The 14,421-nt window shown below is 44.8% G+C and overlaps 1 protein-coding gene across 2 annotated transcripts in view; it reads left to right on the top strand.

Annotated features, from left to right (window-relative positions):
• Positions 1 to 14,421, top strand: part of MAN1A2 (mannosidase alpha class 1A member 2) — a 335,006-nt gene that overhangs the window by 216,650 nt on the left and 103,935 nt on the right. For both annotated transcript variants that reach the window (XM_029578469.1, XM_029578468.1), the window contains one exon: positions 12,883 to 12,963. In XM_029578469.1, coding sequence (XP_029434329.1) covers positions 12,883 to 12,963 — 81 coding nt within the window. The remainder of the gene's footprint in view (positions 1 to 12,882; positions 12,964 to 14,421) is intronic.

Here is a 14,421-nt window from a genome sequence, read left to right as displayed (position 1 = left end):
TTAGCATTGGGGAAGCTTTGATAAAGCCAGAGAGAAAAGTCATCTGCAGTATTGATGTAGGAAAGGAGAATGGGCAAACTAGAAGAACCTTTGTGTTCTTTATTTGACCTAATCATCTGTTTCTAAAAGATATTTTCCTCCAAATACAAAACTTCAATGATATTCTCCCTTGTTAGCCATTGCTCATCTACCCAAGGTACTGGAGTACAAATGAGGAAGATTACAACACTGTCCTGGAGAAGGAATGTTATCTTGGGTGTTAACTCCTAAAATAGAGCCTAACATTCGGGCCGATACAGTAAAAAACACGGGAGAGTGGGCGAGCGCAAAGGGCACTCTCTGCGCGATACAGTAAATAAATTTATTTAAATTAGGCCCAGCGGTAAAAAGAGGCGCTAGGGACATTAGCGCGTCCCTAGCGCCTCTTTTCGGACAGGAGCAGCGGCTGTCAGCGGGTTTGACAGCCGACACTCAATTTTGCCAGCGTCTGTTCTCGAGCCCGCTGACAGCCACGGATTAGGAAACCGGATGCCGGCAAAATTGAGCATCCGTTTTTCGAGCCGCGGGCCTATTTCAAAATTTATTTTTTTTTTAAACTTTCGGGACCTCCGACTTAATATCGCCATGATATTAAGTCGGAGGATGCGACTTCCGGCGATGACGAGCAGGAGCAGGAAGTGAAAGGGAGAAGCTCCGAGGCTCCGCTCCCATGTGTCGGCAAAAATAACTGCAAATAGCTCACCGTTTCGCCGCCCTGACTACTGGCTCGGCTGCTGGAAGCGCGGCTGCACAGCTGAGACCGGTTAGACCCGCGGGTGATGCGCAGGTCGGGCACCCATGGCAAGCCTGAGCGCAGACCGCATCGACCTCGTGCAGCTAAGATGGCCGCGGCAGCCAAATCGGGGGAGCCCCTACTTGCCTCGGTTACAGAGGAGGCCTTGCAAAAGATATCGCAGCGTGTCACTGAAGCGCTGGATGGGCGCCTCTATAAATTGCAGACAGCGATGGAGGACATCAAGTCGGCAGTGGAAGGCCATGCTAAGCGGCTAGACACCGCGGAGGGCATCATTTCAGACCTGGGGGACCGGCTGGCTACGACGGAGCAGCGTCTGGTGGGCCTGCAGAGTAGACAGCAAGAGCTCTTGGCTAAGATGGAGGAACAAGAGGACAGGGGACGCCGGAATAATCTGAAAATTATAGGTCTCCCGGAGGAGGTGAAGGAAGGGGACCTAAAAGAAATTGTTGAGCAGTGGCTCCCACAACAGGTAGGCCTCCTCATTCCCGGGGAACGGCTCCAATGTGAGCGGGTACACCGCGTGGGGCCCCTGCGAGACGGCCAGGGGCGCCCGAGGCCGGTCATGGCCAGGATCCTCAACTGGGATCACAAGACCCGCCTTTTAAGGTCTTATCGCCAGAAGAGGGAAGTGGACTATAATGGACACAGGCTGTTACTATTTAATGACTTCTCCGCCGCCACGGCAGCACAGCGGAAGGCGATGGCTCCGGCCTGTACGGCCCTACATCAACGTGGTATTCGCTTCGCCCTGCTCTACCCGGCAAAGCTGCGGGTCCAGCATGACAATAATGCCCTTTTTTTCAACTCTGAGGAGGCTGATGGATTCGTGGTGAGCCTTCCTCCTTCGGCTGGAGAGTGAGGGGCCTAACCCTTGAGGCCTACATGACATTTTTGCTGATCCTTTACTTGTTTGTTTTTTTGTTTTTTTTTACCATGACCACAGTTTCTCCTCTGCCCTCTTTTTTGGAACCCTGCTGTTGGACTACTGTTATCTAAGGTTAAACGGTCCAGTTTGTGCGGAATCAATGAGGAGGGTCGGCGCCTCCTGCTCTTCGAGGCTTTGGGACAGTTGCTGAGGATGGCTTATCAGCCCATGGAGTTGGTTATCATTGTGGACTTCTGGCCAGTTGCTTAAGTGCTTCAGAGCCGGCCTCTCAAACTTCATTCTGCGGACCCTGGCGCTCTCTCAGCTGTTGGACCTCTTACACGTATCTGATGTTTGGAAGCGGGGGGTCTAGGTTTTGTGGGGGTTCAGCTACATATGGTTAGGGGCGGTGGAAGGTGGGGAGCGGGGCGGGAGATGGGAGTGGGAGAGATTAGGGGTGTTCCTATGGCGCTCAGCAGCTTGAGCCCTGGGGAACGAAGGGGAAGATTTCTGCTGAAGGTGTGGATGTGTTGTATGTATGTGAGTATGTGTTTTATGGGATTGGGGTGGTCACAGACGGGGGACCCAGGGACCTTGGTCTTTACAAGTTCCGTTGGTAGCACGAGTATGGGTTACAACTTCCCCTCCAGGCCTAGGCTGGGAGGCCAGGAGGGTTCTCAATACACAAGGCCGGGGGATTGGGCGGCTTCGGCTGCCCCCCCCCCCCCTTTTTTCCTAAGGGTTGTGTTACTGATACAACGTGATGGCGCCTGTTAAAATTGTCACTATGAATGTGGACGGTATCCACTCCCCCATCAAGTGGACCAAATTATTTGCATTATTCAAACGTATGAAAACACAGGTGGCGCTTTTACAAGAGACGCATTTAGAGGATGCGGAACATGAAAAATTAAAGAGGGATTGGGTGGGACAGGCCTACTATTCGTCATATAATAGGCGCCAAAGGGGAGTTGCCATTCTTATTCACAAAAGTTTGCCGTTTCGGCTGGAGCGTGTCTGCCAGGATGTGGAGGGCCGATACGTTCTAGTGGCGGGCACTTTGTTTCAGCAACGTATTGTGTTCTGTGCTGTATATGCCCCTAACGTATACTCCCGGGGGTTTTTTGTTTCACTAATCAATCTGTTGACTGATTTTTCGGATTACAGTCTCGTAGTGGGTGGTGATCTTAATATAGTGGCTAATCGCCAGCTTGACCATGCACCTCCCAAGCTCGCCTCCCGCGGGGAGGGTACGGAAGGTGTAAATTTACTGTGTCACGAGCTCCATTTGTTGGACATTTGGCGCATATTGCATCCGCAAGAGCGAGATTTTACCCATTTTTCTCATCCGCACAATGTGTATTCCAGGTTAGATTATTTGCTGGTATCTGATCAGTGCTTCGCTAAAATTCAGGAAGCCAATATAGGAACTATCTCGCTCTCCGACCATGCCCCAGTGACCATGGTTCTTCATTGGGGAGTACTGGCTCAACCCCCGCACTCTTGGCGCATGCGGCCCGATCTATACTTAGACAAGGAGTTTCATGGGTATCTGCAGGCTTGCTGGAAGGATTATGTAGTAAATAACACGACCCCGGAGGTTACCCTGTCGACTGTGTGGGAGGCGGGGAAAGTGGTCATGCGAGGGGCTATTATCGCTTATGTGGCCAAGAAAAACAGACGCTGCAACACCGAAATTTTAAGGCTAACGGGTGTTCTTAAAGCGGCACAAAGTGCCCATATGGGGGATTTGGCTGAGGATACTAAAGCCCAATTGGATCGGGCGCGGGAAGCTTTAAATAGTCTGCTTCACCAGAGGGCTTCTAAATCCCTAAGATTTTATCGCTTCCAACTGTATAAGTACGGCAATCGAGCTAGTTGGCTCATGTCCCATCTGGTCAGACCTCGCGGCCAGCGGGCCGCGATCGTAGGCATAAAAGATAGGCATGGGGTGCACCAGTCAACTCCTACCGGTATAGCGAACCGGTTCTTAGAGTATTATACGGCCCTCTATGCCTCCAAGCCAATGGATACGGGACTTGCAGATCAGATGTTTGCAGACCTACCCTGGCCGCAGTTAACTCTAGACCAGTTAGGGATGTTGAATAGCCCGATAACTACCCAGGAAATCTATGCGGTTATCAAAAAGCTTCAACTGGGTAAAGCGGCGGGTCTTGATGGGCTGGGGTCTGAATATTATAAAATTCTTAATTTTGGGGTGCTGGAGCCTGCGCAAGCGTATTACAATGATTTCCTGCATACGGGTGCCCTGGCACCCATTTCTAACCAATCAGTTATCGTAGTCCTCCCTAAGCCCGGGAGAGACCCTGCGGAAGTAGTAGGCTCTTACCGCCCAATCTCGTTGCTAAATGTGGACGTTAAAATATTGGCTTCTGTTTTAGCTGCCAGGGTGTCTAATGTCCTGCCGAGTATCATTCATGAGGACCAAACTGGGTTTATCCAGGGTCGCCAGGGGGTGAGAAATGTACGGCATTTATTGGCTGCTTTAAGTTACCAGGCTGAGGCTGAAGCACTGATCCTGAGCTTGGACGCGGAAAAAGCGTTTGATTCGCTTTCCTGGGAGTATATGTTCTGGGTGTTGCAAAAATATGGGTTCTCAGGGGCTTATCTAAAGTGGTTACAGGTACTGTACCAACACCCTAGCGCCACTATCTTAATTAATGGCCTGCCCACTGAGGCTTTTCCGATCTCCAGGGGGGTGCGGCAGGGGTGCCCCCTATCTCCTGTGTTATTTGTCATGGCGCTGGAGCCTTTGGCCATTTGCATACGACGTGCAAAAGCCATTTGTGGTATAAGCCTGGATGGGCATCCCCTGAAGTTGGCCATGTTTGCCGATGACCTTTTATTGTTTGTGGGGAAACCGCATACCAGTGTACCAGCCATTATTCATTTATTTGATCAGTTTCAATTAGTAGCTGGTCTCAAAATAAATTATGATAAGTCGGAGGCCTTACCCTTACATGAGACTCTTCAAGCTATGTGGGGAGGGGAGTTTCCCTTTCGGTGGGCCTCTGGCAAGCTTAAGTATCTGGGGGTTGGGGGAGCGTGAGAAGGAGAAGGGAGGAGGCTACCGCTTTCCAATTTCCACCTGATCCGGTTACCAGAGTTAACATCTTGGTGAGAGAGCTGAGTCGCTGGAGAGTGACGTCAGCAGAGACGCCTCCCGACTGACTATAAAAACTGCGGAAGGGCGGCGATATCGTGGGGAGCGTGAGAAGGAGAAGGGAGGAGGCTACCGCTTTCCAATTTCCACCTGATCCGGTTACCAGAGTTAACATCTTGGTGAGAGAGCTGAGTCGCTGGAGAGTGACGTCAGCAGAGACGCCTCCCGACTGACTATAAAAACTGTGGAAGGGCGGCGCCCCGCAGCCGCCGGCGCGTCGCCTAAGCCGCGCGCGCCGAAGGGGCGCGCGGCTTTGGCCGGCTTAGGCCGGAAGAGGCCAGAAGAGACCGGAGAGACTTTTCTTTTGTTTTTCCTATATATATGTTGATGGGTAGAAAGAGAAAAGCCAAAATCTCCACATCCTCTCCTTTGGATCAACAACTTAAAGGCCCAATGGACCATCATGTTGTGAAACTGATGGGAACGCCTCGAGAGGACAGCTTGGGAGAATCATCCTTGATCTCCCTGAGTCCCGGCGACGGTCCAAAGTCTCCAATGCAACCATCTGGGGTGATCGCAACCAGAGGTCTGGTAGGAGCGGTCCAAGGGGACTTAGACCTGAATTCACAGGTCAATGTTCATTGGACTGCAAATACTATTACATCAGTTTTAGCTGATTCCAAAGAAATGATATTAACCAGTTCTGTTAAACTACCTGATAATGTCACTATGTCAGATCTTGGAAACATGATTTTAAAACTGGATAGTAATGTGAATAAGATGAATGAGTCCTTATTAACTTTAATAAGAACAAATAGTACCTTAATTGAAGATCAGGGAAAGAAACTTGATAAATGCGAGAAGGAAGTGTTGACGATTACAACTAAAGTTCAAATGATTCAAAATACTGAAAATGCTTTTATTCGGGATAGTTTAGCTATTCGAAAAGAAGTTGAATATATTGAAAACTTACTTAGAGCAAAAAACCTAAGGATTATTAATTTCCCTATTACTAGGCTCCTCTCCCCATGGGAGATGTTTAAGAAATATTTGAGAGAGAACTTGTTATATGAGGAAGAGGAAATCCCTAAGGTATCAAAAATTTATTATTTGCTTAAAAAGTCACCTAGAAACTCTGGAGAACAAAATGTAGTAGAATCAGTATCTTCTCCAGGTGTATCGACTTTTCTTGAAGAATCTGTGGACTTGATTAATAGTCGTGCAACCCTTTTTGTTTCATGTTTGGTTGAGTTAGATAAAGAGAATTTATTTAGGAGGTTTTTCAGACACAAGGATGTATTGTTTTGTGGACATAGAGTCCAAATATTTCCAGATGTGGCAAGAGCCACTCAAGTAAGAAGAAGATATTTTTTATCTTTAAGAGGTCGTGTGTTAGCATTAGGTGCTTCCATGTTCTTAAAGTTTCCTTGCTTGTGCCTGATAAACTACCAAGGGAAAAAATGTGGTTTCGTTGATCCCACACACTTAGAAACTTTCCTAGTAGATAAAAATCAGGCTGCGAACCCCGAGACTTAGACTTAGTTAAATGAAATAATCTCCTGGATCCTTCTGAGATGTTTACTTTTACAACAAATGTGTTAGTAATGTTATATGAGTTTCTTGTTTCTCCCCCAAATTATGGTGATAATGTGATATCATTTGCTTCTCAGTTATTATAAACTATATTGTTTTTGCTTAAAGTATCACATATCAATAGTGTATTTCCTTTGTTTTATGATGTATGTCATATAATGAAAATTAATAAACTTTAAATATAAAAAAAAGTATCTGGGGGTTGTCATCCCGAGGGACTTAGGTCAGCTGTACTCCTTAAATATAGCCCCATGTATTGCCAAATTCCAGGCTCAGTTGGAGATGTGGAAAATGCTGCCTCTCGTTTTTCGGCAGGGGCGCCCTGGTTAAAATGGTGATGGTGCCGAAACTACTGTATCTTTTACATATGCTCCCCTGCTGGTTGACGGTGGCCGATGTACGCCGTCTACGCTCTGCCATTCAGAGTTTTTTATGGCGAGGGAAACGTGCACGATTAGCTTATGGGACTATGGAATATCCACGCGAGTGTGGGGGGTTGAATTTGCCGGATTTCCGGCTTTACAATGTGGCCTGTCAAATGCGGTTCGTAGGGGAATGGTTAACGGGGTCAAATCGTTACTGTGATGCAGGGTTGCTGGAACACATGTCCACCCCGGGGTCACCGTTGAATCTCATTCAAATGAGGGTGGATCAGCGGCGGGTTGCCTGTTACCCTAAAGTTATCTTAACCCCCTGTATCAAAGCGTGGAGATGGATGCGGAACAAGTATAAATTGTCGGGAGGGCGGTCTTTACTGCTCCCCTTTTTGAATAATGTGGAATTTCTCCCTGGGTGTGACTGCAAACCAGTATTTCGTCAATGGGCGGAGCGGGGGGTGCTGTTTGCCTTTCATTTGTATGATCCTGTTGCAGGTACCTTGTTGGACTTTGCTACGCTGGCATGGACTTTCCAATTGCCTGCGAAGCAATTTTTTGCTTTTCTCCAGGCCCGGCACTACCTGACTGCCTTTACTTGGACCCGTCTGGAGCTTGAGGCGGAGCTACGGTTCGCTAATAACATTTTTGACACTGCGTATCTCCGGAACACTATCACCAGCTGGAAGCGACTGGGACAGAAGCTTGGTGATTCTGCTCCGGTTCGCCGTATGGCCGAGCGGTGGTCTGTTGTTTTGGATTCTCCGATCACCGAATGACAGATGTCTAGCTGGTGCCGAGACCTATACAGATTACTACCGGACGTCAGTCTTCGGGAGCTTCAGTTTAAGCTTCTTCATTCTCTTTATTATGATGATGTTCGGCGGTTCCGGATGAAGTTGACCACCTCACCTACCTGTATTAAATGTGGAACTGCTGATGGCACATTGCTGCATCGTCTGATTGCCTGTCTGCTACTCCAATCCTTCTGGCACGAAGTGCTGGAGGTGGTCGGGAAATGCATCGGAGTGCCTCTTCAGCTCACTGGCCGGCTGTTACTTACGAGTATGGCTCCGCGGAATCAACCTGGTAGCTGTGCTAAGGCCAGATTTGAGCGGGTGGCTGTTTTGATGGCATGCCGCACTATCTTGGCCAGTTGGACGGAGCCCTTGATTGTGCCTACATTAGCCGCCTGGTTTGGGAGAATGGCCTCCCTAGCGCAACTGGAGCGACTGGACTACTTGGCAGGCAAGAGGAGGCCTGACCCATTGTACTGTACCTGCTGAGACACTTGTTTTGCTACCTTCCCTAAATCATTGCAGGAGGAACTTTGTCGCAATGGTTATACTATCAACTGGTCCCTTAAAGTGACGGGGAAAGGGAGGGAGGGACGTAAGGTATGAATGATGGATGTCTGTGTGGGGTCCGGGGTTTGGGGATCTGGTTTGGGGGGGGGGGGGACAAATAAAAAGAAAATTTGGGGCGGGCAGTAGGAAGAGTTCTTGCTTGGTTTTACACCGTTTGCATTATTGTACTCATGTGATTATGTACTGTGTTCACCAGTTTTCATAGTGTACTTGCTGGTTATTTCTGCCATCCCTGTTAATAAAAATTATTTTGAAAAAAAAAAAAGTCGGAGGATGCACAGAAAAGCAGTTTTTACTGCTTTTCTGTGCACTTTACCGGTGCCCGGAGAAATTAGCGCCTACCTTTGGGTAGGCGCTAATTTCTGAAAGTAAAATGTGCAGCTTGGCTGCACATTTTACTTACTGAATCGCGCGGGAATACCTAATGGGGCCATAAACATGCATTTGCATGTTGCGGGCGCTATTAGGTTCGGTGGGGGGGGGGGGGGGGGGGGGGTTTGGACGCGCTATTACCCCTTACTGAATAAGGGGTAAAGCTAGCGCGTCAAACGTGCATCCAAATGCCGGCTAACAGTGCGCTCCATCGGCCTGCAGGTGTAACTACAGCAAAGGTTATTTTTCCCTATATGCATTACTTTGCACTTGTCCATATTAAATTTCATCTGGCATTTGGAAGCCTAATCTTCCAGTCTCGCAAGGTAGTCCTGCAAATTATCACAATCCACTTGAGATTTAACTACTCTGCATAATTTTGTGTCATCTGCAAATTTGATCACCTCACTCATCATACCCCTTTCCAGATCATTTATAAATATATTAAAATGTTGAAGAAAATTTAATAAACTTTAAATAAAAAAAAAATATATATTAAAAAGCACCAATCCAAGTACAGATCCATGAGGCACTCCACTGTTTACCTTTTTCCACTGTGAAAACAGACCATTTAATCCTACTCTGTTTCCTGTCTTTTTATCAGCTTGCAATCCACAAAAGGACATCTCCTATACCATGACTTTTTAGTTTTCTTAGAAGGCTCTCCTGCGGGACTTTGTCGAATGCCTTCTGAAAATCCAAATACACCACATTTACCGGTTCACCTTTGTCCATATGTTTATTCACCCCTTCAAAAAAATGTAGGAGATTTGTAAGGCAAGACTTCCTTTGGCTAAATCCATGCTGGCTGTGTCTTATTAAACCATGTGTATCTAAATGTTTTGTGATTTTATTTTTTATAACACTTTCCACGATTTTTCCTGGCACTGAAGTCAGGCTCACTGGTCTATAATTTCTCAGATCAGCCCTGGAGCTCTTTTTAAATATCGGGGTTACATTGGCCATCTTCCAATCTTCAGGTACAACGGATGATTTTAATGATGGCTTACAAATTCATTGAAATAGGTCTGAAATTTCATTTTTTAGTTTTCAGAACCCTGGGGTGTATGCCATCTGGTCCAGGTGATTTACTGCTCTTCAGTTTGCAATCTGGCTTACCACATCTTCCAGGTTTACCATGGTTTGGTTCAGTTCATCTGAATCATCACCCTTGAAAACTCTGAACGGGTATCTCCCCGACATCCTCTTCAGTAAACACCAATGCAAAGAAATCATGTAATCTTTCCGCAAAGGCCTTATCTTCCCTAAGTGCCCCTTTAACCCCTCGATCATCTAATGGGCCAACAGACTTCTTCACAGGCTTTTTATTTTGGATATATTAAAAAATGTGTTGTGAGTTTTTGCCTCAATGGACAACTTCTTTTCAAATTCTCTCTTAGCCTGTCTTATCAATGTCTGTCTTATGCTTTTGCTTAACCTATTTTCTTCTGATGGATCCTTTTTCCAATTTTTGAATGATGTTTCACCTACCCAGTCAATATTGGGATAATTGAAATCTACCATTATTACTGCACTATCAATTTGGTTAGCATCCCTAATTTTTCAGCACTGCCTGTAGCTTTTAAATAAGACTGAAGGGAGACCCCTGCTGGCTGCAAGGTTAGTGCCATGCTGGGCATGCCCAGTAGGGGCCAGTCAAAGTTCTGGAAACTTTGACAGACGTTTTCCGTGATTGGGCTTCATCCTGTGATGTCACTCATATGTGAGGACTAACATCCTGCTGTCCTGTGAGAACCTGTTACAGGTAAGCAACATTTGCTGCCCATTCTGGTGCCCTATGAAAGCTTTCATTGTATATTTTGAGGGCAGAAGTAATGGGGAAGGGAAAAGACCCTTGAATTTGTGACTAACCTGGGAATGTCAGGCTGGCCTCCCCCCCCCCCCCCCCCAATAACAAAAAGCTGTCATGGATAGATATTTAAATGCCAGCAGAAGGAAGAAGAGGAAAGTACAGCCTGCAAAATAAACCCACTGCTAATTCTTCTGCTTTCTCTTCTTTTTGCAAATAAGGATTCTCTGTTTATTCCATTCCCTCTTCATCACTTAGGATTGCTGAAGCTTTACTTGATCCATCTTCTTTCCCCTCTGCTTTTCATGTTCTTAATATGTTTGCTGTAATTTTCAAGCACTTCAGCAACCCCTAGAACAATAAGCCTACATATAGTAATGTTTTTGGAAACTAAATACACTAGCATGTAACCTAGTAACAGAGCCAGAAACCATGGCAACACGTTTTTTAAAATGGCCTCTATCATCACTGAACTCTGCTGCACAGTCGTTTGCATTCATCAGATTCTCATGTGCCCTATGTTTGTACTTTTGCTACCTTATGTCTGCAAAATGAAGACTAAGTGCAATAACCTATCCACTGTACACAGTCTTGGATATGGGGTGCACAGAAGATTTGCTCAGGAAACGCATTCACTGATTGGAATAGAAGTTGCAACCAATGGTAATTTAAAAAAAAATAAAAATAGGTATCAGATTGGATCCTATAGCAGCCTCCACCTTCTGTTATTTCCCAATGGGGAAAATGAAACAAGGTCAGAAAGATTAGGGTTATAACTGCCGCTTTGTGTAGGTTGCCCCTGTGCCTTTTGTTTAGGGTTGTAACTACCACTCCTTGCAGGTTATCCTTGTGCTTTTGGTTTATGGGTTAGGAGTCCTCTTATTGCTCTGTCCTACTGGTATCTGAAACTGAATAAAAGCAGTACCAGTCAGAAATGTGACAATAGCATATGAACGGGGACCTTCATTTTCAGTTATTTTATTTTCCTGGGAATTTCAGTGTTTATTAATTCAAAAACAGGAGAACTCGGTGAAAAATTTTTTCTGGGTAAGTATCACTTTTGTTCTTGTAATAAAAACTTAAATTCTGAGGGAAAATAAAAACTGAAAACGAAAGTCCTTACTTATGAACCTACCAGGTACGATGCGTGCAGATATTCTTGCTTACTCTAATGGAGACTGTAATCAATGAAAAAGTTCTAGTATGCTGTGGAATCTCCATTTTGTTGTGAAATAAAAATTAGCTGATTTTCATAGATTGTAATATATATTGTTGGAATATTTTACAGAGATTTGCCCCATGTGGAATTTAAAATGTAGTCATTACTTGCTTATTAAACAATATAAGCTAGATTTTAAAAGGTTCATGTGGGTCCCGGAGCGCACACGTGGACGCACCAATTTTATAACATGCATGCGGTGACGCGCGCATGTTATAAAATATGATTCCCGCACACACATGCATACTGGATTTTAATATCTGCACACGCTTGGGTGGGCAGGTGACCTTTCCCACATGCAACGAATGGGGGGGGCAGATTTAAAAAAAAAAATAAAAAATACATGCGGCGATGCAAGTAGGGTTTTTCCAGTTCCCTATCCCCCTAACTACCCTTCCTATGTTTTCCCCTCTCCTCTCCTCTCCTCCCCGACTCCTAACCCCTGCCTAACTAGCCCAAATTATTTTGTTTTATTATTTACTGCTTCTTCCAAACAGAAGTAACTTTGGTGTGCTGACCGGCTGCCAGCGCATACCTCCCTGTGGCAAGGTCTAATGTCTGCTATCCTGGTCGGTCCCCTCCCAGGCCCTGGCCCACCCCTTTTCAATGGCCCGTTTGCGGTATCAGGAGATATGCCTGTGGCTGGGCTGTTTCTAAAATGTGCTCAGTGCGCACAAGGCCTGGCCACGCGCATATCCCCTGGATTTTACATGCACAGGCTTTTTAAAATTTGGGCTTATATGTATATATCAATCTAAGTTAACCCTGACCAATTACTGCTACAAACTACTTGAGTAGGAATAACAGGTATCTGTTGTATGTATTTGTTTACAGTGCTTAGGTATTTGATTTTTGTGTTGATTACTGTACTATTTTATTTTATATGCTGATGTATGTTTTGTTATATTAACTGCTTTAATTTTAATTTATAAGGTGATATATTGAAACAAACTAAATCTAAACCTAAGATGATATGATATATATGGATGCACTGTTTGGATGCCTGCTCTGTTTTTGCTACTGGTCCTTTTCAAAGAACCATTCCCATCTTCACCACCTCTTTCATTCCTTGCATTCACCACTCTCTGTGAAGAAATATTTCCTGACATTGTTCTGGAATCTGTTCCCCTCGGAGTTTCATATCATGACCCCCTAGTTCTATAACCTTCTTTCCATTTGAAATGTTTGATTTCTGAGCATGATTAATTCCTTTCAGGTATTGAAAGTCGGTTAAATTTGCATGGCACAGAATTTTATTTCAAGTTTTTTTAAATTCTGCAGTATTCTGGTACTTCTGCTATATTGTTGAAACCATTTTCATTTGATTTACCTGCTGGAGGGTTTTTTCTTCTCTCTATACAGAATTCGGAGGTGTCCTTGTTTGAAGTGAACATCCGTTTTATTGGAGGCCTTCTTGCTGCATTTTACCTTTCGGGACAGGAGGTGAGAAAAGGACACTTTGAAAGTTAAAGTATCAGAATTGCCTAGAGGCATATTCAAAAAGTCGCTAAAATGTGTTAAAACGTCTGTCCATGTTTTCTGTTTAAGCTATTAATAAATTCTAATAGTTTTTAGAATTGTTACCGATATTTGTACTTCATAGTTGCTAAAATTATAACATTTATAGACAAAACAAATGTTACACATTTGTTTTTAGCAGACCTCTTTGGTTGGGAAATAAGTGTAATTTTTGACAGTGAGAGCATGCTCGATATTAGGACTATTGCACCTCATTTTTTAACGCTCCTCTCTGTTCTTTAATTTACAAGGTCATACACTTTTTTGTCTGAGCTTTCTGATGGCTCAATCCCCCCCCCCCCAGAAAACTGCATCATCATCAGAAATTTCAGCATTCACACTGAAGTTCTCAGTAACTTTAATTCACTTATGATCCCAGAACATTGTAGAGAGCCATCTCTAAGGGGAGAAGCACCATGTTCTCTTCCTTCTGGCAGGCTCCCTTTACATTAAACCTTCAGAATTTTTTTGAATGCTCTCTACTTTTGAGCAGTCTTGTATATCTGTTCCCATTATCTACAGTTCAATAAAAAGGTATCACTTATAATTATTTTATGGACTTTTATTTTTATGTGATATGTTCAGGATGTCCTCATACAATTGCTAGCCATTCTCTCAATCCTGTGCAAAACAGATTACCTTCTTTACAAAATTTGCCCTCCATGATTATGTAATCTTTAGGTTTCAGCTTAAGACAAATTAATTTGACAAGGAATATTAAAGGGCCTATGCCGTAATACTTGCTCTAACATTTTTTTAGCATGTGAATTGGTAAAAATGTGGAGCCCAATTTTGTAACATAGCTATAATTTTCAAAGCAGACTTAATACAAACGCTTGCATGACATGTGTGCACAAATTTACACCTGCATGAGAACAGGTGTAAATGTTAACAAGTATGCCTATGTGCACAAATTTAATTTTAGAAAGTCCATATGCAAATTGTTTCCCTACCCTGGGAAGGCCTCCAAGTGCGCAAAATAGCTTCCATCTGTACTTTAACACGCACAACCCCCGGGAAATTTTCAGAAGGCCTCTATACATTTGTAAAACGGCATTCTCATAGGACAAGCAGGATGATAGTCCTCACAGATGGACGACAGCATCAGATGGAGTCCGGCACGGAAAACGTTTGTCAAAGTTTCTAGAACTTTGACATACTGAGCATGTCCAGCATGCCACTATCCGCGTGTCCACACAAGGTCCCTCTTCATGCTCTTTGTTTCCAGTTTGTCAATGCCCCAAAGGAGATAGTGGCTGTCCAGTCCATGATATCTTTAAGTAACTTTTCCTTAGAATTTGGGAGCATCCTGTGTCAGTGCCTCCTGTTAACAGGAAGGCAGATGCCATCTACCTGGTCCAACAGGCTTTGGGATGTGAGAGG

The sequence above is a fragment of the Rhinatrema bivittatum genome, chromosome 15 (assembly GCF_901001135.1).
Source record: "Rhinatrema bivittatum chromosome 15, aRhiBiv1.1, whole genome shotgun sequence".
Classification (NCBI taxonomy): Eukaryota; Metazoa; Chordata; class Amphibia; order Gymnophiona; family Rhinatrematidae; genus Rhinatrema; species Rhinatrema bivittatum.
This window is presented reverse-complemented; position numbering and strand designations above follow the sequence as displayed.